This window comes from Pteropus medius, unplaced genomic scaffold, assembly GCF_902729225.1.
Source record: "Pteropus medius unplaced genomic scaffold, Ma_sr-lr_union100, whole genome shotgun sequence".
Taxonomy (NCBI): domain Eukaryota; kingdom Metazoa; phylum Chordata; class Mammalia; order Chiroptera; family Pteropodidae; genus Pteropus; species Pteropus medius.
The window spans coordinates 10,148,269-10,175,879 of record NW_024342471.1 but is presented as its reverse complement, the minus strand read 5'-3'; the positions used below and the strand labels follow the sequence as shown (position 1 = coordinate 10,175,879).

The window sequence follows — 27,611 nt, the reverse complement described above, 5'->3', positions numbered from 1 at the left end:
TTCGTATGCAGAGCAGTTTATTGCCACCTTTCCTCGCTGGTCAGGGGATGAAAGAATGGGGGTGAGGAGGAGGGAGATGGGGGACGTGGGATATTTGTGGGATGCTGCAGAGATGAAAGCCAAAAGGCTCACTCTCAATGTGCTACGATGGGTTGAAAAGCAGTTGGTCTGAGAGTGACAAGCCCCCCATTTCAAAGGCTCAGAAAGTTGGACCCAAGAAACACGCACTCATTCAACCGAATCCCTTCCAACTGCCAAAGGAAAACCAGGCATTGCTGGGGCCCAGGTTCTTCCACTGGCTCTCACACCAGGCACCTTTCAGACCCGGCTATTTCACTTATGGGACCATAAACATCGCAGTGGCCATACCATCTTGACCTAAACAAACAGGTGAGGCCTGGCCTGGCTTAGCTTCATCTGTACAAGCAGAGACAAAGGTGACTGATCAGCAGAAGATCTGCAGTGCACAAATAATGGGAGAGGGCAGTGCTCGTCAGCATTCGATAATGACTAAAATGTAGTGTAAATCCGTAAGGGGAGTGACTAAAGGCTGGACTCTATGATTAAGTCAGAAAACAACTCTGTGAGCTGACCCGATTTCTGAACAGACTTCTAAGACAGTCTGCTCATAGGGTGTTTCAGTCCCCTTGGCTCTTAACTATTATGGAAGCAGAAGGAAGAGGAAGTGGTGGTCTGCCCAGCTGGGGACTGGCATTGTCATGATCGTCCAGTTCTCTATGATGAGAAGGAATCTCAGCCACCTCAGACCCTGGGCCTGTGAGACAGAGCAGGAGGACAGGATGCTGCCCTTGCCCCTTCTGCCCAGCTCCACAGGCCTTATCTTCTACCGCTTCTTCTTGGTCTCCTTCTTGGGCCTCTTGTTCATGGAAGGAGCAGCAGCCTTGGGCTTCCTCATCACCTCCCCACTTCTGGGCTCAGATGGCTCTGCCTCCTGTGTGGGGATAAAATGAAGAATCTTGTTTAGATGACTCAAGCTTGACACCAGGAAAATCAGATCATGTCTGAAGGGACTTTGCAAACTGAATGAAGCATGCCACAGAAACACAAGGGATGGACGCCATCATGGCTGGGACCCAGGCTGAACGTGTAGGCGGGACCACCCCTGGGAGCAGGCAGTTCTCAGTGAACAATAAGGGAGGCCCCAAGGGGGAGGAGGCAGCTTTTGGAGTCTCACAGGCCTGGGTGGAATCTAGGTTCCTACGTGTTCCAGCCAAGAAACCCTGTGGACAAGTCACTTCCCCTTTCTGTGCCTTGGTTTAACCCTTTGTGAAATGGAAATAGCGATGCGCACCGTGGAGGGTCGCTGTGAGGAGGCAAGGATGCTCGGAAAGCACCCAGTAAATGCGTGGCTGCACACCGTGTCTGGCTGGCCACCTGGGTGGAGTCTGGTCAGAATCTGGGTGAGGGGCATCCATTGCGACTTGCTCTCGCGGCCCTGCTGTTCTCCCATTCGACACACAGAATGCCAGGGCAGGGAGGAGTGGAGAGAGCCGGCTGGCAGGTGGGCAGCCACGGCACTGTTCTGTGGGGACTGGTGGAGGTGCCCTGTGGGGGAGGGCAGAACTCCAGACTCTCCCTAGGACTGGAGTTCTGGTTTTCATCTGTCGTATACATTGTGATTTCTTCCCTGTAAGATTTGGTTTAAACGAAGGTTCTGCTGCTGCTTACAAAAGGTTCAAACTCTCAGATCCAGCCCTGGCCTTCGCTGTGCTGATAAAGAAAGTGGACTCTGGGGAAGGGCCCACCCAGCCACTCAGGCTCATGCCAGAAGAATCTAGAGAAGACTCAGCCCTGTTGAAGTCCCCTCCTCCCCCTGGGTGATAAATTACAGTGTGCCACAGCCAGGCAGGATGTCAGTGTGGGCCATCTAACTCAGAGAACGCTAACTACAGCTCTCTGGCCTTGTCCAGGCCACAGGAGAACTTCACTTGGGCTGCAGAGTTTATTTTTAAGAATTTGAGCCAATTGGGAGATTTCCCATTCAATCTGGATTCCTAGCTTTCCTGAAAACTTTAAACATTCAGTGACACTAGCCCTGAATCCCCTCATGAAGGAAATGGGGTGAGCAGCAGCTCCTCTTTAGTCAAGTGCCCACACCCCTCATAGCCCTGGTGCCCTGGACACTATGGTAAGAAAATGTTTCTTAGAACCTGTGTTCTTTTATTAAAAATGAGACAACAAAAAGCAGATGAAGAATATTAGGAGAAAACACACTTTTGCTGGAAGAGAAAAATATTTCTTCCTGTTTAACTGGCCAACTCCTCGCTTCCAGCTTGCTTTAAGTTTAAGCTCTATTTTTCCCGGCTCACCCATCAGCCCCTGGTCCAAGCCTCCACCCTACAGAAGAGGCAGGACCTCAGCTGGGGAGGGGTGGTCCCCACCCGAAAGCCCAGTCCAGAGGTCTTTCAGCAACCTCTTATTGGCCAGCATTGTCTCCTCTCCACCCTGAGACACCAGATGTAAAGGCCCAGCCCAGTCCCAGGCACCATGGGTGATCTTCCCAAGATAATGAGGGAGTCAGCCCCTCCTCCGGCCAGGTCTCTGACTGCAGCTCTGGACTCTCCCAGCCTGTCCCTCGTGCTGACACTGTTTATGTAACTTGGCAAAAAAGAAAGGAAAAAAAAAAAGTTAGCCCATTAGAAAAGCAAACAAAACAAAACCTCAGAGGAACCAGTGTGTCAAGTGCACAGGCTGCAGGCTGCAGAGCTCAGTGGGAAGGCTACTGTTAAAGGCAAACCCTGCAGGGCACAATGCCCTTGGAGACCTTGGGAACTGGACTGGAAACCAGTGGGTCCCTGAGCACCCTGGGCAAACTGGCCCCGATTATATGAATGGTTTATGCACAGGGAGCTTGTGCAGGCCTGCCAGGATCCCCAGGGATGGAGTTCCACTCTGAGCTCAACGCTGGGTGCCTCCTCCAGTTTCCATGGGGCCCGGTTCAGAATCCACAGAGATGGTGACCCAGCTGCCATCCCCTTTGCTGCCCTCACTCCACAGATCCTCTCTCAAGTGCCTCATCCTTTCTGGCACCTCCCGGACCTCTCCGCGGATCCGGCTGTCTGTCAGACAACTGAGACTCGAGTCTCCCAGCCACCTCCAACTCAGCTGTCCCAGACCAAGCATGGTCCCTTCGCTAGCAGGCCGAGCCCTCCTTCCCATCCGTAGGCGGAGCAACCAGAGTCCCAGTGACCCCACCTTCTCTGTCCTCCCCACTTTCCAGTCACCAAGTTCTGTTGATTCGAACTCTTCTACCTCTGGACTGAGCCACTCTCTTTAGCATCAAAGTCCCTGCTTCAGTTCCCCCAGGGCTGACTGATCTTCCTGCTCTATGCCATTCCTGTGTACCTGCCAAAGAGATTTTTCTAAAGTGCAGATCCCCCCACCTTAATCTTCCAGTGGCTTTCCATCACCCACAGCCTCTTGTCCCACACCTGGGATGGCATCTAAAGAGGCCGCCTCTCCAGCCTCATCTGTGCTCTTCTCCACCCCCACACTGGCCACAGGGCTTCCACTGGTCACACCTAACGAGAGGAGCACCCTCCTTTCCTTGGCCTTCCAGTCAACCCCTCCCCATGGTTATGCCCAGCCCCAAAACACACTCCAGTCACTATCCAGCCTTCTTTCTCTGCTCCCCTACCTCCAACAGGGTACATCCCCTCCTCCACCCCTACCCAGTCGGGTCCCCAGGAACCTTATAACACTATTATTCTACCATAGTTACATGTTCTCATGTTGGTCTCCCCTACTAGCCTGTGAGCTCCTTGGGACAGCTTCAATTGTTGCTGAGTAAATGAATGAACGAACGAATGAATGAATGAAATGAAAGAACAAGCAAGATCTTCCATAATTACGGGAACTTCACTCTTGTTCATTTTCATGAAAATATAACTTAAGACTAAATCTCACTTTTTCCATGAGCACAGAGGACACAAGCAGATTTTAAACCCAATATATATACCCTAAAAATGGCTAGACATAGCAACCAATAATAATGACAACCACGGCAGCCACAGTAGCTGCTAACATTTACTATATGCCAGGCCCTGTGTCATGTGGTCTGGACATACCTTATTTTAACCTCATGAAGTGCCCTAATGTTCCATTTTATAGATGGAAGAAGAGACTCTCAGAGAAGTTATGTGACTTGCCTAAAGTCTCAGCTGGTGAGTGGCAGAGCCAGGATTTGAAACCAAGCTTTTAATGGTTATACAGTACGGCCTCTCCCAGGTCTCCAAGGGACCTGAAGGTTAATGGTGATGGAGAATCTGAGTAAACAGTGGCATGTACTTCCTCTCTGTGCAGCCACCCTTAGAACCACAGGTAACCATGGAATGATCTTCTAGATCGTTCTAAATTCTGTCAATAAGTCATTCAGAAGCCTCTTGTTTGAGAGTAAAGCTCCTACCAGATCAGGACAGTGGTTCAGTGCTCCTCAAGTCATGCTTTATTTTTCACAGTGGAAAGCAGCTCTCTGTGGGTGTGTGTTCACATTACGGTCACCGAGTCATCTGAATGTATTATGTCTCCTCCTCACCCAGACCTCCTCCTCTCTTCCCCATCTCAGTTTTTGACATCATCACCTACCCAGCTACCCAAGCTAGAAAGCTCCGAGTCATTTACGAGTTCCTGCCATTCCCTCGTGCCCCACATCCAATCTGTCCCCAGGTCCTGTCCACTCTACTTTTCTAATGGGCTCTTGACTCCACCCAGTCCCCTCTGGACACACACTGCACCAGCTCAGACCCCGCGGTCTCCTGCCTGCCTCTTTCACTGTATCGGTCTCCTATAATTTTTCCTCACCACCTGCCATGCTGCTTTCAGAGTCTGTTTTCCTAAAACAACCGTTTTAGGAGACCAGCTCTGTTTTCTGCTTTGAAACTGTTGCTGGTTCCCTCTTCATATAGGACAAATTCCAAAAGCCTCAGCACGGCCTCCAGGGCCATTCCGCTCCAGCCTTGGCCCTGTCTCTGGGCACGCTCCCTCATGCAGCCTACTCTGTCACTCTGGGCTACTGGTCAAGTCAGCATTTCCTGGGTACTCTGCTCCCTTTCATGTATAGGTGCTCAGCATTCATCACCTATCTATCTGTGCCCAGTGTATGCAGGTTCTGTGTCAGGCACAAATGGGTAATGACGAAGAGAATGTACACTTAGTGATGTACACCATGTAGGTGCTTCACAAACATCAGCTCACTGAGCCTCTCATCACCCTGGCAAGCCAGTCACGGTGAGCCCCATTTTATAGGCAAGGAAACTAAGGTTCACCAAGACTCAGTGACTAGCTTGATAGGGCACAGTCATCTTCCCACAACCTGCGGGGAAGCAGAGGCAGCTGTCATAAAGGATCTGGATCCTGGGGTCCTAACCACACAGAGCTGGAGCTCCAAATTCTTGGATAGCAAGAATGACTCTGAATGAACAGCTGACTTTTAATTTCTCTCAAATGCACATTGCTTGTCCAAGCCAGGCAGATGGCAGGCTCCGAACGCTACAGCCCCACTCTTAAATCTGGGAACACCTCGCCTCCTCTGAAGCACGTTTTAAGTTTCCTCAGCAATCACACTGTCAGGAGTAAAAGAAGACTTCGCCTGCAAGGAGGTTCCTGAGTCTGCAGAGACGTCGTCTGTGGACAGAGGCCTCATCAATAATGAAGCAGCTCCACAACCGCTTACAGACCAGAAAATTGCTACTATTCATCAGATACAAATAATCGAATCTGTGCCACAATGCATCAAATCTCTTCCATCAGGGAAAGCACACAGAATTTTATGATCACCACTATACAGTTGAATGTGGATTCAGTCCTATACATCAGGACAAAACGTCATTCTTCAACAGACCGAAGCCATTCTTTCCTCTTAAATGGTCCAGGGAAAGAAAAGCACTGTGCTTGGCTCAGGTAGCCCCACACACCTTATCTCACTTGATCCTCAAGAACTCTGTGGGTCAGGCATGAATGCCCTCCTTTTATAGCTCAGGACACAGGCTCAGGGAGATGAGTGAGGGTGGGCCAGCACCCAGACCAAGTGTGCCCAGTGCTGAAGCTCCTGCTGCCCCGCTGTGTACTCTTGCCTAAGGCCCTGGGCAGGGTGGGGGCTGAGGAGATCTGGCGGAGACGGAACTAGCGCTGGCCTTGAGAGGAAGATAGGACGAGCTGAGACAGGGAGCGGGGGAGGCCGGCCATGTGGGCTCAACAAGGCGAACAGAAACACAGAGTCCAGGACGCGCTTGGCAGGCGAGGAGAACTGTGATTAGAGAGAACAGCCTTGGGAGCTCATTCCAGACACAATGCAGCACGACACAGGCCCTTCCCACTGGCTAGTCTGTGGCTCCTTGTGTGTCCAGTCGTCTCACTCACGAGCCAGCTCACATCTCGAGACCATGTTTATACCTTCACCCTACCCACCACACAGCAATCTCTCAGAACAGGTCGTTAAGTAAAAAACACCCTGCCACCCAACTTAACTGCAGGCTCCTCCCAAGGTTAAAAAAATACAGGGCAGAATTGCAAAGTTGGTTCTGTGAACCTGTCTCCTGAGGTGTTGAGAATAGGTATACACTTGCTTGAGTAAATTATTTACTAGGGCAGCCTTCCCTGGCATTCGGGGGGCCTAGTTTAAAATCGAGACCCCCATGCAGAATTTTCTAGCAGGGTCCTGAAAGTCTAGGCTACTGCCCCTCTGTCCCCAGGAAGGCTCCATCCTTGTCGGGGCTCCAAACACTGAAAAGATTTTTGGCTGACAGCGAAATCTATGTGAGCATCACATTGAAAGCCATTACTCTTGCTATCAATTCTGGTTGAGTTCTCCACTGGATCACAATGGTGGGCATCAGTTGTCTCCATCTGCCCACCACTCCCTTTCATTGGGGCCCTGCCCCTTCCCTAGCCATGTGAGTCTCAATCCTGTGGCCACAAGAGTGGCCAGTTATATGTGGTCTGGCAGAAATGGTACCCATGTCCCTTTCTCACCTATGGGGCAGGGTTTGAGCATGTGGCCAAGCAGAAGCCTTCCATGAATCTCGAAAGCAAGTGAAGGCAGAGAAATGGCTTCTCTTGCTTTTAAATCATGAGCAATAAAGATGTAGCCTGGAGCTGCTACGGCCATCTTCCTGACACATGGCAGAGGCCTAAGGATGAAGTCAACATTCGTGGGAAAATCTCCAGGAGACGGAGAGACAAACAGAACCCTGAAGACCATCTGAGCTTCTGAACCCAGCTGTGCCTTGAAACTCCCAATTCTAAGAGCCAATAGTTTCCTTCTGGGGAAACTGCTAAAGTTCCCGAATTTTCAACAGAAAGAGTCCCCGTTAATATGAGAAGAGACTGTGGCAATATACAAAGACTTCCCTGCCTACGGGATGGCAGCAGGCTGGGGAGATGTGACCTACACATATGAAGAGATTAGAACAGGCAGCATTTAAACTACTAGGAGAGTTTATGATTAATTGCCAGATGAGCTATTACTATCGGCTGTATAAGTTGCTGAACTAAAAGTCAACACCCACTTGCTCAGGGTTGAGTGACTCAACATTCTGTGTAGAAACTGGTCCAACACAGGCTTGGGAGTCAGATCAGGCAGGCTTTTGATAAGGCAGGGGAGATGGGCTCCTTACCTTCACTGCCTTATTACCTACCCCTTAAGCTCCTGGAACTGGGCTCTCCCTCATTAACCAACTGCGCTCCACTTTGAGAAAAGCTATAGACTACCTTCCCCGAAAATGTGCCTGAGCATGAAAATATCACATTTTTGTAAATGATTTCGGGGAGCTTACAGACTTCTGAAGCCTAGCCAGGGACCCCCCAGGGACTCAGGAACTCCCTATTAAGAACTTAGTTCTACGGAAACCAAACTCTGAAGGACAGCAGCCTGAACGCGGAATCGTCATCACACTGAGCGAGTTTTCCACAACCACTCGATTGTTCTCATTGCCCAGCCTCTGTGGGGACTGCGTTTTCCATGTGCTCTCCTTGAACCACTCAGCAGTTTTCAGGGAGACTGCCGCCTCCTGGTCCTCTGCCCACTGCTCTGCCCCATCTCCTGAAAGAGAGAGAGGAATGGAGACCCCAGCTTTGTCTGCACGGCACTCCTCCTTTGGGAACTGACCTTCCCCTCTGCCCCTAGAGGTCACTCCACAGGACCCTTGCCTCCCCCTAACACTGGCCAGAGCTGTCCCAAACTGGGTCAGCTACAGTTCCTTCCCTGGGGATTTTAGAACTGGGAACTGGGACCAAACAGGAAGGCAGCCTCCAGATGCTGCAGCTGAAAGACATCAACTTCGGGAGCTGTTAGTGGCCATGTTTCATTTTACCACCAGGGACAGCAAGCAGAGGAAGCAGGGCCCCAGTAAGAGATGTGAAAGACAGGAGACAGACAGGGAGGAGAGGCAGAGTGGATGCAGATGGTGAATGATGGGTTCCCTGGTTCCCACCCCTTCCAGAGACCCCACTGCATCCCTGCCCTGGGATAGCACCCCCATCTTTTCAGTATATTTAAACTGCACGGAAGCTACTTCAAGTAATTCAAGGAATGCCTTAAGTTCAGGCCTCTCTTGAATTTTAATTTCCCTTGAAAAGCTTAGCAATTCATTCTTAGGGTTTCAAGAAGTAACGCTATATTAATAAAATAATTCCCAGATCTCTATTCCCAACATCTCACTGGCTCTCCCTTTACCACTGAGTTGTCTTGCTATTATTTCACACTTAACACATGTAGAACTGTATACTTCCCAAAATTGGTCTGTGCTTCAAGGAAATGGTCCAGAGATTTAGACTATTGGCTGCATAACAGAATCACCTGGGCACCTTAAGAAAATACTAATCCAAGGCTTCAGAGAACAATTGAATCAGAATCTCTGTAGGTGCAGCCCAGGCCTTTGAAAATTCCCCAGACGGTGCAACCATATGGAGAATCATGGACCAGCCCAGGGATGAGCAATTCATACTACCATGCCCTAGGGCCTTGCTCACGTCACCGATCAATTTCATTACTCTAGAGCCTAGAAGCAGCCCCAGAATTCTTCTCGCCATGGCCACCAAACAATCAGACTCAGCATGAAAGATGAAACATATCTGCACCCTGGACTGGACAAAATAGTATAAGGACCTACTTTATATTTTAGAATCCAGCCTACAAGAAAATGCTTGGATTAAGTATGGCCCAGGCTTCTTCAATCAGCCTCAAACAAATGTTTGTTTTCTAGGGTCTTAGTTTAGCGGTGTCAATGAGAAAACATTCTCATTTGGCTTAGAATTCTAGGAACTTTGGTTTTGATTTTACCAACTGGTTCTCCTACTCTGAAAAGAAAGGGGGTGGGGTGGGAAGCATTTGTATATGTTCCTTTTTTCTTCCCTGATTACCCCCAAAAGAGCTTTCAAATAATCTGCTAAGTATTGAAAGTACTGAAGTCATACACTAGTTGCAAAAAATCAGCTTACTGGAACAACAGGAAAGACATTCTTTTGCTTTTCAAAAGGCTTTCCCATCATCTAGAGCCAAAAATATTATCTTCTGACCCAAAAAGCCACTAATAAACCTTGTTTCTATAGGCCACGCAAGAGGGATAATTTTGCCCTAAACAAAGCAAAAAGAGCAAGATTGTTCTCCGGTCCTCCCACTGCCATTTCCACCTTCTCCCACCTCCTGCCACCCTCCACTTCCAGGTACCTCCCTCCTGCCCTTGGGCTGACTGGAGTCCCACAAACTGTCCCCATTCCCACAGGCTCCTTTCCTTCCAAAGAGCTCCCTATCCCCAAGTTAAAACACCCTTCTTTTCCCCTCCCCATCCAAATTCCAAATCCCAGCGAGTTACTAGGCACAGCCTCTGAGCAAAGCCTTGGCACTCACCCTCTCTTTGCAAGATTATTTATACACAGAATAGTGTTTCCTCTCTATTTCTTTAGAGTTTGGGGAGTGAGAGAAGGCTGCCTTATGGGGGCACACAGAGGAAAGCTGGCGGTAGCATCCCTGTATAATTGGGGTCCATTTGCTGGTGTGATACACCAATAAAAAGTTAAATCATGGTACTGTATTTTTTGCTATTGAGCCATTGAAAAACTAAACAAAAACTAAAACCTAAAACAGTAAGCCTCAGTTATAAAGACAATTCACTTGTGTGAGTCGTATTCCTCTAAACTTTAAGATAAATTAAAAAGAGAGCTTATGTACTATATTTATATTTTAAAAGATGAGGTTCTTGTCCCAAATTAACCTCTAAATGACAGAGGAGGTGGGGGGAGGGGAAACAAAGGCGTACTGTGGACCCTTTGTCAACTCCCTGCCTTAAAGGATCTCAACCCACCATGCCAGTATAAACCTCATAGAAACAGTAAAGGGCACCCCTTTTTTTGAAAGTTCGCTAAACGGGCCCCGCCTCTGTGGCTAGCCTGGAAGGGTTACGAACACAAGAGGTGAGCAGCAGCTCTCCGAAAGGCCACACACCTCTGACTGTATCTCTGCCTATAAAACAAGAACACTCATCACCTCCCTCCCTCGGGACTGTTAGCAGGATTCATCAGTGGCCAATGACAAAAAAAAGTTTGTTATTTATAATGCCCAATAGCATGTCCTGTCTGTGAGGACAGAGCCCCAGAGCACAGAGATTTCATTTTTAGAGTATGATACAATTGTGGGTGGAAAAACTCCAATCATGACCTCCTTCTCAAAATACCCGAATGAGAAATGAAGATGAACAGAACACCCAGAGCCACAAACCTATGTTCACCAAGGTGTTCCCCACCCTAGGTGGCTGCTCCTCCTCCCTGCATGTTCCCTAAGTGCTGGAGCTCCTCAGGGATCCGACCTAGATCCTCTTCTCATCTCCATTCATCTCACTCCATATTCTCTCCTTTGGAGACCTCATCCTCTCCCACGGCTTCAATTACATTTCATCAACTCCCAAAAGTTGATCAACACTCAGCCTGGACCTTTCTTCTAATACAGATCTGCAGATTCGACAGCTTACTTGACAGAACCACCTGGACATCTTAAAGGCACCTGTTTAAAGCTGAGCTCATCATGCTCCTTCTGCATCCCTACGCCGAGCCTGCTTCTTCAGGATGGCTCCCAGTGCATTAGCAAAGCCCCGTCATCCTCCCAGCTACACCAGGAGGACCTCTGGGACACAGTCATCTCCAAGATACAAGGATTTCCAAAATACATTGTATATTGTTAAGTGAAAAAAAGAAAGAGGTGAAACTGTATTTTATAGTATGCTATCTTTTGTATATCAAAGGGGGAATCTGTGTATGTTTCAAAAAGAAATAAAGAAAAGATAAATCAAAATTTAAAAATGTTTACCAATATGGAGAGAAGAAGAAAAGTGGGTGGAGGATACTGAGATTAAAGGAAACTTCTGTGACTGTATCTTGTTATACAGTTTTGACTTTGGAAAATGTTGTATATGAATGTTTTATATAGTTTTTTAATTATATCAAAAAGAAAAAGATCCCTAAAAATTAAAAACAAATTAAAGCAAGTTAACCTAACAGTATGTCATGATAGAAATATCCCTATAAGAAGAAAAGAATTATTAAACACAATACTCTGACCAGACACCCCTACTGGGACATATTTGTGGGCCAAAATGAACCACAAAGAAATCTTAAATTCTCTTACTCTCAGTAGTGAAAAAACATATAGTTATTTTAAAACTATGGTAATTATATTATAAGTGTGCAGAACAGAGTTAACATTTAAAAAAACTATCCTTAGAAAAGCCAGCTTACAAGGTTGGCCCATGACTGGCATCTGGGAAACTGGATTCTGGGTAGTTCCCACATTCCCATAACTGATAAGAGTGGCTCACTGTGCCTGAACTGCTTGTGCAAACAATAAAGTTTATGCGGAACACCTGCTTTCCTTCTGGAAGTCTGAAATTTTGGTCCATGCTAGGCAGAGGATGCTTATATGACCTGTCTCCAATAAAACCCTAGGCTTCCCATGTAGACAATATTTCATATAATGTGATGGGGCTCCCACTGAGACCATTTAAGCATTAAAAAAAAAAAAACCCTAAAATTAAAATACATCAAATATATAAAAATATATGTTCAAAATGATATGAAATATAAAGCTTCATTGATTCAGACTAGAGGTGACTAGAGTCTAAACTCTCTACTCTGAAAATAAGTAAAGGGAAAGAACCAAGCATTTATCCTGCCTTTATAAAGAGCATTTCAGAGTAATCATACAGGCAATGAGAAAAGATCTTCTTCATTGAAGAATTCCAGTTAATAAATGTAGACAGAAACAATGGATCTAAACAATGATCATCAATGTGGATGCTAAAACCATTTAGGTGAAAGACTGATGGGGATTTTATAACAGATGGATCAGCTAACACCACCTAAACCCACTGATCAATCCTATAATCTCTAAATGTGTGCAACCAGACACCATGTGCCTGTTGATGACATACAACAGAAAGTACACGGCACTGGCTATGAGGTATTCTCACCAAATAACCTGATCTGAATTGAATCAAGCCTCTAGATTGAATTTTCTGCTGACAGGAAATATGGGGAATAGGGAAATATGGTAAATGACACAACAGAAAAGCAATCAGCCAAATTCTGGATGTGGATATCGTAGATGACAATGACCTGCTTTTTCCAACAAATCAATGTCACCAGAAAAATGGGAGTGGTGATGGCAGAAGAGTGTATAGCTATAAAATAAAAGTCAAAACAACAACAAAGCCAATCTGATCATGTCACTCTCTTACTTAAAACCCTCTGGGCCCTGCCCACTCCCCTGGCTGCACCTCTCATCATGTCCTCTCTATGCTCTGGCCACAGTCACCTTCATTCAGTTCCATGAACTAGCCCATTCCTTTATCGCTCGGGTCCTTGCACATGCAGTTCCCTCTTCCTGGGGTAAGGGGAAATAGCCCATCCCCTGCCCCAGGGTAAGATCTGGTCCTTCCCCTTGTCATACAACTCACAGTACCCTATAATTCTCAGGAAACATGTGTGATATCTGTCCTTTCCCCCAAAACTAGAAGCTCCTTGAGGGCAGACGCCACATCTTTCGGCAGAGTCTGACATGTAATAGACATGTAATAGACACTAAATATAATCTGATAATGCATATGTAAAATATAAAGTATTAATTCTGTGGCTCAATGCCACCAGGTGGGAACTTGGGGACACACGACATCAGTAAAGTCCAGCATAGGCCCTACTGGTCTTCACTGCTGTGATATCTACTTTTAGAGTACCCAGAACCCAGCCTGAGCTGCTGAGGCTCACAGGGAAGGACTCACCGTCTCGTGGGACTTGGAAACAGGCACAATGATGGCTAGCACACAGATGAGCTGGAAGATGGCCCCCAGGAAGAGTCCATACCGTAGCAAGTTCTCTAGGAAGGTGGGCTCAGGCACCTCGGGAGGTGAGAAGTCAAGGTCAGAGGCCATGACCTCAGCTGCCTGTTGTCTGAGGTCTCCTCTGACTCACCGCTCTTCAGTATCAACTTCTAAATGCAAAAGGTAAGTGTCATGTTTCTACAACTGATTTTTAAATGGTCCTACATACAAACACACACACACACACAGCCACACATTGGTCACACACACACACATACAATACACACAATACTAATGACATTTACAAATATATAAAGCAATTGTGTAAAATGTTAACAATTCTTGAATCTAAGTGGAGGATATATGGATAGTCACTGGACCATTTTTTCAACTTTTTGTATGTTTGAAATATTTCCAAATATAAAGTTCAGGAAAATAAATAAGTATGTACAAACACTTCAATAAAAAAATCTCAAATCAACATACATTTACTGAAGGCCTGCTATGCTTCAGGTTTTGCTTATTTGTTCATTTGGTCATCCAGCCATTCATTCAACAAATACTTATCGAACACCAAGCAATGAAGAGTGAGCAAAACAGACATATCCCTGTTCTCCTGGGGCCTACATCTCAGGGTAGAGGCGGACAAAGAACACATCCAGATGCGATATGCCAGTTAGTTATAACTGTTTTGAAAAAAACTTAGAGGAATCATTTTATTTTGTATAGGGTGACAGGAAGTGCTCTCTGAAGAAGAGATGGGAATAAAGTGGCAGAGATATGACATGTAAGAGTTGAGCCATTGGAAACATATCCCAGGCAGAGAAAAAAGCAAGTAGAAGCCCTGGGGCAGGGATATAAATCCAAAATGGCCAGAGAGGCGAGGCTCATGAGGGACAGTGGAAGGAGGTAAGGTCATAGAGGAACGGGGGGCTGACCTTGTATGATGCTGATGGCTCCAATATGACTAAGATATAAAGCCACAGAAAGGTTCTGAGCAGAGAAGTGATATTATCTGACTAACATTAAATGGGTGGAAGAGGAGTACAGAGTGGACACAGGGAGACCAGTGAGGAGGCTATTGCCAGTAACTCAAATAAGAGATTCTGGGGACATGGATGACAGCGGCAGTGGTGACCAGAGGTGGAAGGCCCAGGCTCAGCCCACATCTGCTTTCACCAGGGTCCTAATACCCTGATTGAGCTGCTGAAGCTCCAAGAGCACTGAGCTCTTTCACAATCCTGAGCCTCTACCAAAGCTGCACACTCTGCCAAGAATGCCCTTTCCAACTTTGACAGCTTGGCAAACTCCCCAGTCTACCTCAAAGGCTGAGCTCAAGTGTCACCTTCCCAGCATGCTTTCCATATTGCCCTCTCCTACCCTGGTATGACTGAACTTCTTCACCTCTACCACAGCACCCACAAACGGCTTCCTTCTGCCCACCTCAACAAAAAAGGGGCAAACTTACTGTGCAAACAAGCCCACCTGACTCCAAAGATCTTTGTATTTTCAGAGATCTATGCCACAATGCAATTTTCTGCTAAATCTGAGCTGTCCAATATGGTGGCCATGAGCCACATGTAGCTATTGAGAGTTGAAATATACCAAGTTCAAACTGAAAATGGCTGTTAAGTTAAATACACACTCAATTTAGAAGATAGTATGGACATCAGAATGTAAAATATCTCAATAATATTTTACATTGATTACATGTTGAAATGACATACTGGGTTAATTAAATTACCTTATTAATTTCACCTGATCTTGAAAAGAGAACAAAGTTAGAAGGTTCACTTTCTTATTTCAAAACATACTACAAAGCTATAATAATCAGTGTGGCACTGGCATAAGGAATCTAGGCCAATGGAATAGCATAGAGAGTTCAGAAATAAATCCTCACATATACAGTCAACTGATTTCCAAACAAAGGTTACAAGACCATTCAAGGCGAAAGGATAGTCTTTTCAACACATAGTGCTGGAAAAACTGGATATCCACATGCAAAAGAATGGAGCTGGACCCTTATCTTATACCATATACGAATATTAACTCAAAATGGATCAAAGATCTAAACTTAAGAGCTAAAATTATAAAACTTATGGAAGAAAACATAGGAGAAACTTCATGACACAGGATTTTGTAATGATTTCTTGGACACCGAAAGCACAGAAAAAAATAAGATGGACTTTATCAGGATTAAAAACTTTTGTGCATCAAAGGACACTATCAAGAGAGTAAAAGGACAAACTGGAAGTTTGATGGTGTTTCAAAAAGTTAAACACCATATGATCCAGCAATTCCACTCCTACTATGCACCCAAAAGAACAGAAAACAGGGAGGGGAGGAACTCAAACAGACACTTGTACACCAACATTCACAGCTCCATAATTTGCAATATCCACATAATGGAAACAACCAGGAGTCTATCAACAGATAAATGGATAAACTAAATGTGGTAAGTACAGTCAAAGGAATAGTATTCAGCTATTAAAAAGAATGAAATTATGACACATGCTACAACATTGATGAACCTTGAAACATGCCAAGTGAAATAAGCCAGATACAAAAGGACAAATATGATTCCACTTATATGAAGTATGGAGAATAGGCAAATTCATAGAAACGAAAAGTAGAATATAGGCTTCCAGGACCTGGGGGAGGGTGGAATAAGGAGTTATTGTTCAAGGGATACAGAGTTTCAGTTTAGCATGATGAAAAAGTTCTGGAAATAGATGGTGGTGATGGTTATAACATTGAATGCCACTGAACTGCACACTAAAAAATGGTTAAAATGGTAAATGTTATGTATATTTTACCACAATAAATAGAAACGTTTTACCCGCTTCTTTTTGCTTTTTAAACTGTGGCTACTAGAAAAGTTTTAAAGTACACCCGTGGCCTGAATTAAACTCCTATGGTATAGCCCTGGGCTAAAGCGACTACCCTAAGACCTTCTTCCACTTCGGTTCTGCTGCTTCGCTGCTTTGCAACATTTTTCTAACATGAAGGAGTGACTGAAGGATAACAAAAATGACCTTCTAAGCAAATAGATTGGGACTTAGGCAACTTAGTATTGTTTCTTTTAATCTGGTCACGTAGGAAGGACGCACGCCTGTGCCAACAAGGTGGCCACTTTTTCACACGATTTCTGTCTCCTCTGGGTATGGCCTTCAAAGCCTGAGGCCCTTCCTTCCTTCCCTCATCCCCCAACCCCCGCCCAAAAAATCCTCAGAGCTGGCAGATCTTCATCCTCTGGTGTCTGGAAAGAACCCAACATCATCTGGATCCAAGTGTGGTGAATCAGGTGGGGCTACAAAGCCCAGGAATACCATTTTTGGTCAAATACAAGGTGTAACAACGCTCAGACACCAGGCAGACTGTTTAGGGTGGCTCATAAACTGGCCCCGAAGTGAATTCCAAGGCCGCTGTGGGAACAGCTTCACTAAAAGAAACATACAGTCCTGACAGGGCTCTATATCCTATGCCATGTGAATATCAAGGTGTGAGAAAGCGTCTTCATTTCTTCATAGCTGCCCCCTCATAAATATACATTTAAAAAAAAAAAACACTCTTGGTCTCAAGCTTTCTGCTTAAGACTGTAACAAGCCTACTGGGCTTGTCCATACTTAGATATATTAGTGTTACAAACAGCAACACTATTACGAATATTGGTGATACAATAAAAACATGGGGCTAGGGTTCAGGAATCCTGGGCACAAAACCTTCACTCCATCAGCAATTAGCTACGCTTTGGGCCAATCTCTTGACCTCCTGGAGACTGGATGTTCTCAGAGCCAAATAACAATTTCCATTCAAAGCTATAATGCATTTAGGCTTTTTTTTTTTTTTATGGCAATTAGGCAATATATAACAAGAGCCATAAAAGTGATAATACCCTTTGACTGAATAACTCACTTCCTAGAATTTATAGTAAGGAAACAATTCAAAACAAGAAAAAGGCTTCAGGTATAAAAAAGTTCATGGCAGTGCTATTCATAATCCTGAAAAACAGGAAGCAACTAAAGTGTCCAACAACAGAGCAGTTAACTCAATTATGATACATCATGGCATATTCCTACTTCACTTTTTAGTGGCAAATATAAATGCAAATATAAATGCTGTGTATCAGGTCAGCGGAAAGGCTTTCCAAAATAACATTAATTGAAAAGAAAAAAACAATTATATAATCGCTATGACTGCAACCATGTATAAATTGTAATTTAATTAGCTAAAGATCAAAAGAGGCCATAGGAAAATGTAAATAGTTACTATTAAAGTGAAGGGGTCATAAGTTTTAATTTTTTGGAGTATTATTGAAACTGGGTACAATTTAAAAGAAAAATCTATGCCCTATCTTGTGAGGTTCCTTCACAAGACTTTTACAGAGTTTAATGAAGTGATGTCCAATAGAACTTTCTGCAATGGAAATATTCTATATTTATGTTCTCCGATATGGTAGCCACCAACAAACATGTGTCTTTTGAGCGCTTCAATTCAGCTAGAGGAACTGAATCTTAATTTTATTTAACTTTAATTAATTTAAATATAAAGAGTCTCATGTGGCTAGAGGACTCCCATATTGGACAGCGCAGGTATAACAGGAAGGTAGTTGTAAAATGTTCTGGAAAACATAAAATGCTCCACACACATTATGTATGCTTTAGAACTCCTCTCTAATTTTCCCTGCACCCCTGTGCTTTACTTCCCAGCCTGCCTCCAATATTTCTGCGTTTTCCTTTCCTGACTGCAGAAGCCACAGCTTCAGCTCTCAACTAGGTGGTGCTTATCCCTCAGGCTCCCTGTGACAGGCTTAGCTTCTCCTGTCACTGCTAACAGTAGTAGCAGTGAACAAATCATTTGCCAGACTGCACACACTTTACGGGTCAGCATCTCATTCACTTCACAACCACTCTGGGAGGCAGGTATTACTAATGAGGATGAAGAAACCCGGGCTTGGCTCACCCAGGGATTACTTAGCTGAGAAGTGGCAAAGTCAGGATTCAAACTGGCTGGCTCCTCCAGAGCCTGAGCTCTTACCCACTAGGTCAATGGTTTTCAAACTGCATGTTGTGGTCCATTAGTGAGCTGTGGAATCCGGTTCCTAGGCTTTAACCGACCCTTTTTCTTTTTAATTTTATTAGCCAGCACTTTAATTAAATAAATGACAATAGAAAATATCACATTAGCAAAGGTGAGTACTGTGTCCTGAAGCCTTCTTTTAGTTATATCCATCTATATCCAAGTATGGATGTTCTGGGTCAAAATTCAAAATGTATTTCTTATTGTTTGAGAAATACTACACTGAGTCTAATGTTTTTTACTTGCTCCACTATAAGCTCCTGGAAGACAGGGGCTCTGGGTTCATCTTGAGTTTGCTCCAGGGCCTGACAAATATCTAATAAATGATGAAGCCTATGCGTGTTTTCCACCTTTAAAGCAAGAGCAGATGCCTCAATCAACTGCCACATTTAACAGTGAGGAGCTGAGATGCATGGGGCTTGCTTAGGCTCTCCCGGTGAGTCAGGGCAGAGCTGAATACCCTGCAATGTCTCTAGTCCTGTGATGCTCAGACTTGCTTAAAAGATTTTTACACATTGGGGACATCTCAAACCCCTACAAGAATTAAATTAAAAGTATACACCCATTTATTACCAAACTTGACAAATAATTTCATAAAGTTACTAGAGTCTTTAAGGCTCGTCCCTGAATGCCAAACAACAGTGGTCTGAGACATTCAGTCACTGGACACGTTACTTATTGAGCACCTACTTTGCACTGGGCATTATTCAGTTCCTGACATGAAGTTTTCGTCCAATTAGTGGCACTCAAACACATATTTACATATAATACTGTCAGGCATGAGTATTATGACAAAATTTAAAGAGGGAGTAAAAGGGAGCTATTTTATACAAGGTGGTCAGGGAAGGGACTCTCCGAGAAGGTGACACTTCAGCAGAGGCAAGAAGAAAGTGAAGAACAAGTCATTAAAATATCTGGTAGAGTACCCATGATGAAGGAACAGCAAGGGGTAAGGTCCTGAGGCAGGAATACATTTTAGGATCAAGAACGGTAGAGTGAGCAAACTACGCAGGGCCACGAGGCCATATTAGGACTTTGGCTTTTCCTCTAAACAAAAAGGAAGGTTCTTAGTGAAAAAAAGAGAGAGAGACATGGTCTGACTCATTTTTATTAATTCATTAATTATTATTTTTTTAACGCCTATAGCACCTGGTATTCCTAGGTTTCCCATCCAAGTACTAACCAGGCCCAACCCTGCTTAGCTTCCGAGATCAGACAAGATCTGGTGTGTTCAAGGTGGCATGGCTCTAGGCTGGTCTGACTCATTTTTAAATGGACTCTAGTTGTCGTGTTGAGAACAGGCTGCAGGGGACAGGGAAATCAGTTAGTTGGTTACTACAATAAAAAAGTCACACTTGCACCAGAGTGGTAGCAGTGGAGATGGTAAATTCTCAGGTTATGGATACATTTTGAAGAGAGAGCCAATAAGATTGCTGAAGTGAAATCTGAAAGACAGAAGTTGAAAATAATCTCTGAGTGAAACTACACTGCATGATACTGTAATGGTGAATTCAAGACATTAAGCATTTGTCAAGCACATATAACTTTATAGCACAATGTACGCAAATGTTTTTTAAAAATCATTTAGAAGGTCAAGGTATCCCAGGATGGGATGCAGAATGTGACATTCTGAATCTAAATGCATTACAAATGTATTAAACAATTTCACTGAAGGATAGGGAGAATTAGGTGCTGACTTCAGTAACTGTAGAAATGAGTCTGTAAGACTGTCCTCTAGTTGATAAAGTTGTTCACATAGGGGAAACAGGTTAACAATTCTGAAACCATTATATATGTATACGGAATTGAACGATTAAGTAAATGAATGGGCAATGCTGGGAGCTAGGTTTGTTACTGATGGGAGGTTACAGATAAGCCTAAAAAGGAGGCTCAAATAATCCATGTGGAACGGATGAGAGTTGCAGACATCAGTATGAACTCATGTTTGCCTTAATACAGATACAGAGGTCTAGATATAGAAATATTTACAGATACGTGCATATAGACAGGTTAGTATACACACATATATCTCTTGCTCTGTCCACTGAAAGGGCCTAAAAACATGGACATCTTGGTAGCAATGAGCACCCAGATCTTGGTGTCTAATACCATTTTCCAATAAAAGGAACCAGAACTTCTTGGAAAAATGGTTAATTCTAGGACTGAAGAAGGAAATATACAAGATGAGCCTGGAGCAGAAAGTAAGAAACTGTTAAAAAAACAAAACAGAAAAACAGAACAACACATTGATCTGGGTATGTGAAAGGGATATAGGATCCAATTGAAAGGGAGTAAATTTACAGTAAAAAAACTCGACTACCCCAAAAATTAGTAATCCAGGTAAACACCAATAATGATAACTTGTATTGGTAGTACGTGCCCTTGCTGTGATGTGGTGAGAATGGCACTCTACCTCTGTGGTCTTCCTTCCCAGAACTGATAATGCCAATCTAATCACGATAAAAACCACCAGACAAATCCCAATTGAGGGTCATTTTGCAAAATATCTAACCAGTAATACTCAAAACTGTCAAGTTTATCTAAAACAAGGAAAGTCTGAGAAACTATCAGCGTCAAGGGGAGCCTAAAGTGACATGACCACTAAATGCACTGTGGTATCCTGGATGGGATCCTGGAACAGAAAAAAAGGGCATTAGGGAAAAACTGAACAAATCTTAATAAAGCGCAGACTTTAGTTTAACTTAACAATATTGATTCATTAATTGTGACCAATGTACTATATTAATGTAAGATGTTAACAGGGGAAATTGGGTGTGGGGCATACTGGAACTCACTGCATCTTTGCAATAATTTCGTAAACCTAAAATTATTCTAAAAATTTTATGGATTAAAAAGTTGACATTTGACAGTAAGTAAATAACCCTGTTACAGAAATGTTACAAAAAATCAGACTGGCAAGAAACAAAGCAGCACTCAGAGAGGTGGAGAACTCAGGTTTATTATGCAACAATCCCAGGGAAGCCAGTGCTCTGAAGATCTGGGCCCTGAGCTCAGCTGCAGCTTTGTTTGTATAGTGTTTACTTGGCATGGGCTGCTTGGTTAATTTGTCAGGAATTGTTCAATGGCAGGCAGTTACATTTGTTGCTCAGACAGAACAAACAAAAGGGAAGATGAGTCTATTTAATTTAGAATACAACCTATGAAGCAAGCATATCTACAGAAGCAGAACAAAGAGCTGATTAGCCTTTTGAGTGAAAATTCCTCTTCAACCCGAGACATGTATAGCTCTCTAGACTTAATAAATAGAAGCAAAGTCTTCTCTAATACTGAAAACTCCAGATCCCAGGTATGTTGGTAGTGGATTCTTGGTGTCTAATGAAGCAATTTAAAAATTCTGTTGAGAATTCAACTGAAACAGACTAGGGAACTGAATCAGTGTCAGCAGTTACTGTCTTATAGCAATGGGCTGTGTATACCCAGATCCGTCCCATTACAACAAATCCCCCCAAACTGCTCAAAAATTGGATTAAAATTTTGTCCTCTGGAAAACTAAACCATTTCTCAGAGTAGAGTCACATCTGGCAGCCAGTGTGCTCAGATATCCTGCAAAATATAACTATTAAATCAGAATTTGTTGCCACCACTTAAAAGTGTGAGGTTTCATATACTCATTTCCCACTTTTCTTGAAAAGAATTCATCCAACAAATATGCACTGTGCACTTACTAGGTGCTTTGCATTCATTTCATTTAATCCTCAAGTCAAGTCTATGTGCCCATTTTAGAGAAAACAGAGCCAGAGAGGCAACCACAGATTGCCCACAGATATACAGCACTACAGCACACTCAGGCGCCGAACCCCGACCGGACTAACTACGGAGCTCTGACTCCTCCTAACGCTCCACCCGCTGGAGAAAAGGCCAGGACGTGGCCGTGATAAGCGCTGAGTTCCGATCCTGGTTCTGAAATAAAGCGCCGGGCGGCACCAGGCGAGGCCCTCTTTAAGTTATTCCTAACGAGCCCCTGGGAAGTTATTCAGGACGCGCGCAGAGAGAGGTTGGGGCCAGCGGAACTGCGCCGCCGGGAACAGCAGGGCCGCGGAGCCCCAACCCAAGCCCCTCTCGGTTTCCAGCGCCTCTGCGACGCAGCCCCGCCCCGAAGCCCCGGCCCGGGGCCGACGCCGCCGTACTCACCTCCCGCGCCGCCGCGCGCCGCTCTCCCGGAAGTGCTTCTTCGGGAACCCCGGATCCAGGAAGTGACGTGCCGGAGCAACCAGCAGACTCAGCTCCGCCCGTGTTGCTAGGGTTTTGGTTTGCTGGCTGTCCATACTTTGTGAGTTTGAGCCAAAGGGAGAGGCCTGGGAAAGCGATATCCAGACCACCTTGCTTCTCCAATGGAGAAGCCCATTTCGTCAAACGTTTATAGACGTTTGTGGAAGAAGCCTTAATGTTATGCCAGGCCCTGAGCTAGACACCTGCAATTCAGAGGGTAGACAAACAAGCACTTATAATTCAGACAGAAGCAAAAAAGAAACCAAGCACCTACTTTATGCCTTGTGCTGGTTACTGGGCCTACAGTGCTGAACCAGACAGATGCAGTCTCTGCCCTCATGGAACTGACAGACTGGTAGAGACAGACTAAAACAATTATAATCATATAATGTGATAAGTATTTGGCAAACAAAGAACAATGTCCAATGAGAATAGGTGAGCAAGTAGACAGGAGATCTAGTTTGGATCGAGTGTGGTAGCCAGCCTCCACCTTGAACCCAGAGGATTCGTGACCCCTGCTGTCCATGCCCTTGCGTAGTACCCTTCCACAATGAATAGAGCTAAACAGTATAACCAATAAGATATTGTGGGAAAGTGGAGCAGAGTTCTAAGATTAAGACATAAAAGACTTGCACTTTCTTTTTGCTCTCTCTTGACCAATTATGAGGAAATTCATTCAACAAATATTTATAGAATTTCTACTCTGAATAATGTGCTATGGAACTAGGAAGACAATGGTGAGTAAGTAGGTCCCTTCCCTTACTGAGCTTATAGACTAGGGGCTAATGTGTGACAGCTTGATTTATCAATCACACAGAGAAATGTATACTAACGAACCATGAGATGGGAAGAAAGAAGGAGAAAACATGAGAGAATAAATAACATGGGAGATACAATCAAGACGGGGTGATCAGGAAGGCCTCTCTATGGAGGTAACATTTAAGCTAAGAAATGAAGAATTAGTAGGAATTTGCCAGGAAAAGAGAAGAAAGAGCATGATGGGAGGAGGAAAGACTGTGGGAAAGGCTTGGAGCATAAGAAGCAGAGAGAAGCGAGTATAGATATTTAGGTATTTGCCCTGAAGGGGCTCACAGTGGGGTGTGGATGAGGAGAGTCATAGGAGATACAGATGTTTTATGTATTGAATTGTGTCCCCAAAAAGGATACGTTGGAGTTCCAACCCCCAGTACCTTAGAATGTGATCACATATGGAGATAGAGTCTTTACAGAAGTAATCTTGTTAAAATAAGGTCATAAGGACAGGCCCTAATTCAATATGACTGGTGTTCTTAACAAAGAAGGAAATTTAGACACAGATACAAGGCAGAGATCAGGGTGATGATTCTACAAACCAAAGAACACCAAAAATTGTCAGTAAACTACCAGAAGCTAGAGGAGAGCCATGGAACAGATTCTTCCACACGGCCTCAGAAGGTGTTGACAGACACCTTGATTTCAGACTCCTAGCCTTCAAAACTGAGAAAATAAATATCTACTCTGTGAGCCATCTAGTTTGTAGTACTTTGTTACTGCAGCCCTAGCAAAGTAATACAGATGTGCAGGTGCTTCGAAATCTGTTGCTCTCTGTATCCTCAGTATGGCTGCTCAGGCACAGCTACTTTCTCATTCTCTGGAAGCTTCTGAAGGGCTCCAGCTGAGTCTTGCTCATCTCTGTGCCAGGCTTGGCTCCATTAGCACTACTGCACAGTAGAGAGCTCTGTGGCATGCTTGTTACTATCCATCATATCTATGCAAGGCACACTGCTTACACTATGAAAGATAAGAAGTTGAAAAGGTGTGGTCTCTGCTCTGAAAAAAATCCTAAACTGGAATAACATGTGACAGAGTGAACTGATTTGCAATTATTAATTATAGCTGCCATCTATTGCATATTCACTAGGTGCCAAGCACTTTACATATGTCAATAGTCTCCCCCCGAGCCATCCTATATGGTAGGTATTATTACTCCCACTTACAGGTAAAGAAACCTAGGGCTGGAGAAGTTAAGCAACTTCCCCCAAGGCCTCACGGAGACTGCATGTGTAACCACTGCACCACCCAGCCAACCCGTGCTAGCCAGACGAGCGTTCCAGGCATGAGCGCTCTCTAGGAAGAAGGAAAGATCAACAAGAACTGAGGTATCTAGGAAGGCTTCATGAAGGATATGGCTCGATGTGGCTTCCTGATGATGGGTTAGATTTGGATATGAGGAAAGGAAAGTAGAGGCTCAATCTCTGAGCCTTCGCCTCTATTGGTCTTTTTGCTCTTCTCTCCTGGCTCTTCACAAGACAGACTTGTCCTCATCCCTATGCACTCAGCCCAGATACTACCTTTTCAGAAAGGGCTTCCCTGATCACCATGTCTAGCTGATTGTTTTTTCTAAAGATGGTTCCAGAAGTGTTGCCCATCAGACATGCTCTTCTGCCCCATGTCTACTTTAACTAATAGCATACTGTGGAAGAGACACTGTGTCACCTTCAGCCATGGCACTTAACTAGCCTCTGTAGAAGTCAGCCAGCATGTAAGTACGAGTAGCCTGAGACCACAGAGCTGTGAGAAGCCCAAGCCACACGGGAGGAAGAGAATCCAAGAAGTATCAGACACCAGAACCAGGAGTGAAGAAGCCATCTTGGAGAGATGGAGAGATGCACAGATGTGTGATAAGGGAAAGAAGGTAGGATGTTTAAGTGTAGAATCTAGGTGGTAGGTTTAGTGTTTGCTGTACAATTCTGTTGACTTTTTTTCTTTTTTGTATATTCGAAATTTTTCACTATAAAACTTCGGGCAAAAAAGAAACCATCTTGGAATTGGATTCTCCAGCCCCAGACACCTCAGCTGACACCACATGGAGCAGACATGAAACTCCCAGCCCAGCCTTTCTCAAATCCCTGACCCATAAAAATCATGAGCTGAAAAAATGAGTATTGTAAACCACCAAGTGTGGGGGTATAGATTATAGAAACTCTCTAAGTAGACCTCCCTCATCTTCTCTCACAGCTCCCTGCACATTTCTTTTATAGCATTACCATATATGTAATTACCTTATTCGCTTACCGATTATCTGTGTCTCTCCCACTAGAGTGTAATCTCCACTTTCTTTGTTCACTCCTGTCTTCGAGCACCTAGCACACTGCCTAGGACTTGCAGGCATGAATGACTTTGTTGAGTGTCTGGGACCAGGAGATGGAGCCCTTCTGAAGAGTAAAGGAAGAGACTATGGAGTTCACAGAGTAGGGAAAACGCTGGTTATTTGTCACTCAGGCTACCTAGCATCTGAGCCCCTATTTGTGGGAATCCTCAGGAGCAGGAAAAAGCAGCCCCCTCTTCCTCCATGGTAGGTGGATAGGTGGACACACCATCTCCTCAGTCCCTGCTGGAGCGTGGATGCTGGACCTAACCATGACCAATCATAAGTCCCCACTCCAGACTCTGAATCCAGAGGCAGAAATGCCAGCTACAAGGAGCAGTCAGAGATTGTGGTGAGTCCAGAGACTGGGGCCTTGTTCAGAACAGGTGATTCTTGCGACAAGACCTTGGCCACACCTGGCCTTGGGTAGCTCCTGCCTGAGCCCAGTGCTGCAGTGTACCATCAGCTCCAGTGTGAAACCAAGAACGCTGAGTATGGCAAATCCTGCTGAATCCAGGATGCAGGACCAAAACAAGGGGCCACTTTCCTCTAGGTGATGGGGACATTTTCTATGTACCTGGAAGGCCAGGGACACATTCCTCCTGGAAACAGCAGGGCCCAAATAGCAGTGGAGATTCGTCACATTCAGGTCTCTTTCTCTGGGCCTCCAGGAGCCTCATAGAAGATAACTAACTTTGATTGTTCCAGACCTGTTCTCTTGCTTTCTACAAGCTGTGTACTCAGGGCTGGATTCCACTCTCGGGTCTATAGACACACGGTGCCCAGGTCCTATTCCCGTGCTCTAGGATCTTTCAGGAGCAGGTCTGCTACAAAGGAGGAGAGGTTCACATTTCAACGCTGCGCTCATTAGACAGGTCATCAAACAGAATCTCCATCAGAAATTAGCTTACATGTCAACACCACAGAGGGTCTGCCCTTCCCAGGAAAATTCAAACACCTTAACCTGTTCTTGAGATACAAGATCTCCCACAGTTCTGAAACCTGAAAAGCTTGATTCAGCAGACATTCACTGAGCGCCGACTGAATGTCAGGTAAACACTGGGGACAAGACCTCGGGCTCTGGTGGTAGAGACAGGCATAGAAACAAACTAAAACAATAAGATATTTTGAATTCTACGGAAGAAGTATGTGCAGAGTAACATAAGAACCCAGAGAAGCACCAGACTCTGCCTTCGGCAATCATGCAAGGCTTCCCAGGGTAGATGACATTCGAACTCCAGGAGGAGATTATAGCAAAAGCAAAGACCCAAACCAGGGCTCGCACATCCACTTCCCCTGAGGAGAGAGTCCAGAACTACATCTCTCTGAAATCCTTCAGTCATGGAAGCAGCACAAACTTTACACGCATCCAGCATCTGGATGGTATTAATTACCTCCACGTTTATTAAGTGCCCCATTAAACTTGACACTAACCGACAGCACAGTTGGCTTCTGGGTTAAATCCTCACTAAATATTCAATTACACACAGCACAAGCAGAATCATATTTGGCAAGGATTAGTTCACTTGTGAAGGCACTTTTCCAGTTGAATAATAATGGTGTCTTTTAATTGTGCGGTATCTTCCTCTTGAGGGATTTTAAGCTGGACCATCTCCCTAGAGAGAGACAGAAACTGGGTGTCATCATTTTCATTTTATAGTTGGAGAGCCGGAATCTTACTCCTGCTTCAGGGCCCAGATCAAATTACCTCTTCTTTGAAGATTTTTCAGCTCCCCCATCAGAATTTCTGGGCAGTACATGACAGTGAAGGAAGCTGAGAGAAATGGCTGAGCTCTCACTGTGCACAGGGCCCTGTGATGGATACTTGACCTGCATTCACTCACTTGATCATC

At 44.7% G+C, this 27,611-nt stretch overlaps 1 protein-coding gene and 1 pseudogene across 2 annotated transcripts; both read right to left on the bottom strand.

Moving 5' to 3' along the window:
* On the bottom strand, nt 1-22,671 carry MANBAL (mannosidase beta like). Of its 2 annotated transcripts, XM_039864300.1 has the most exons (4): nt 22,554-22,577; nt 15,913-15,973; nt 13,284-13,492; nt 1-952 (listed from the first exon to the last, which is right to left on the bottom strand). In XM_039864300.1, the coding sequence occupies exons 3-4, from the start codon at nt 13,431-13,433 to the stop codon at nt 845-847; spliced, it is 258 nt and encodes an 85-aa protein (XP_039720234.1). In that variant the 5' UTR covers nt 13,434-13,492; nt 15,913-15,973; nt 22,554-22,577; the 3' UTR covers nt 1-844. The 2 variants fall into 2 exon arrangements, with proteins under 2 accessions (XP_039720234.1, XP_039720233.1); XM_039864299.1 differs by lacking the exon at nt 15,913-15,973 and having other exon boundaries at nt 22,554-22,671.
* Nucleotides 19,539-19,654, bottom strand: LOC120604100 (uncharacterized; annotated as a pseudogene).
* Nucleotides 22,672-27,611: the final 4,940 nt, after the last annotated feature.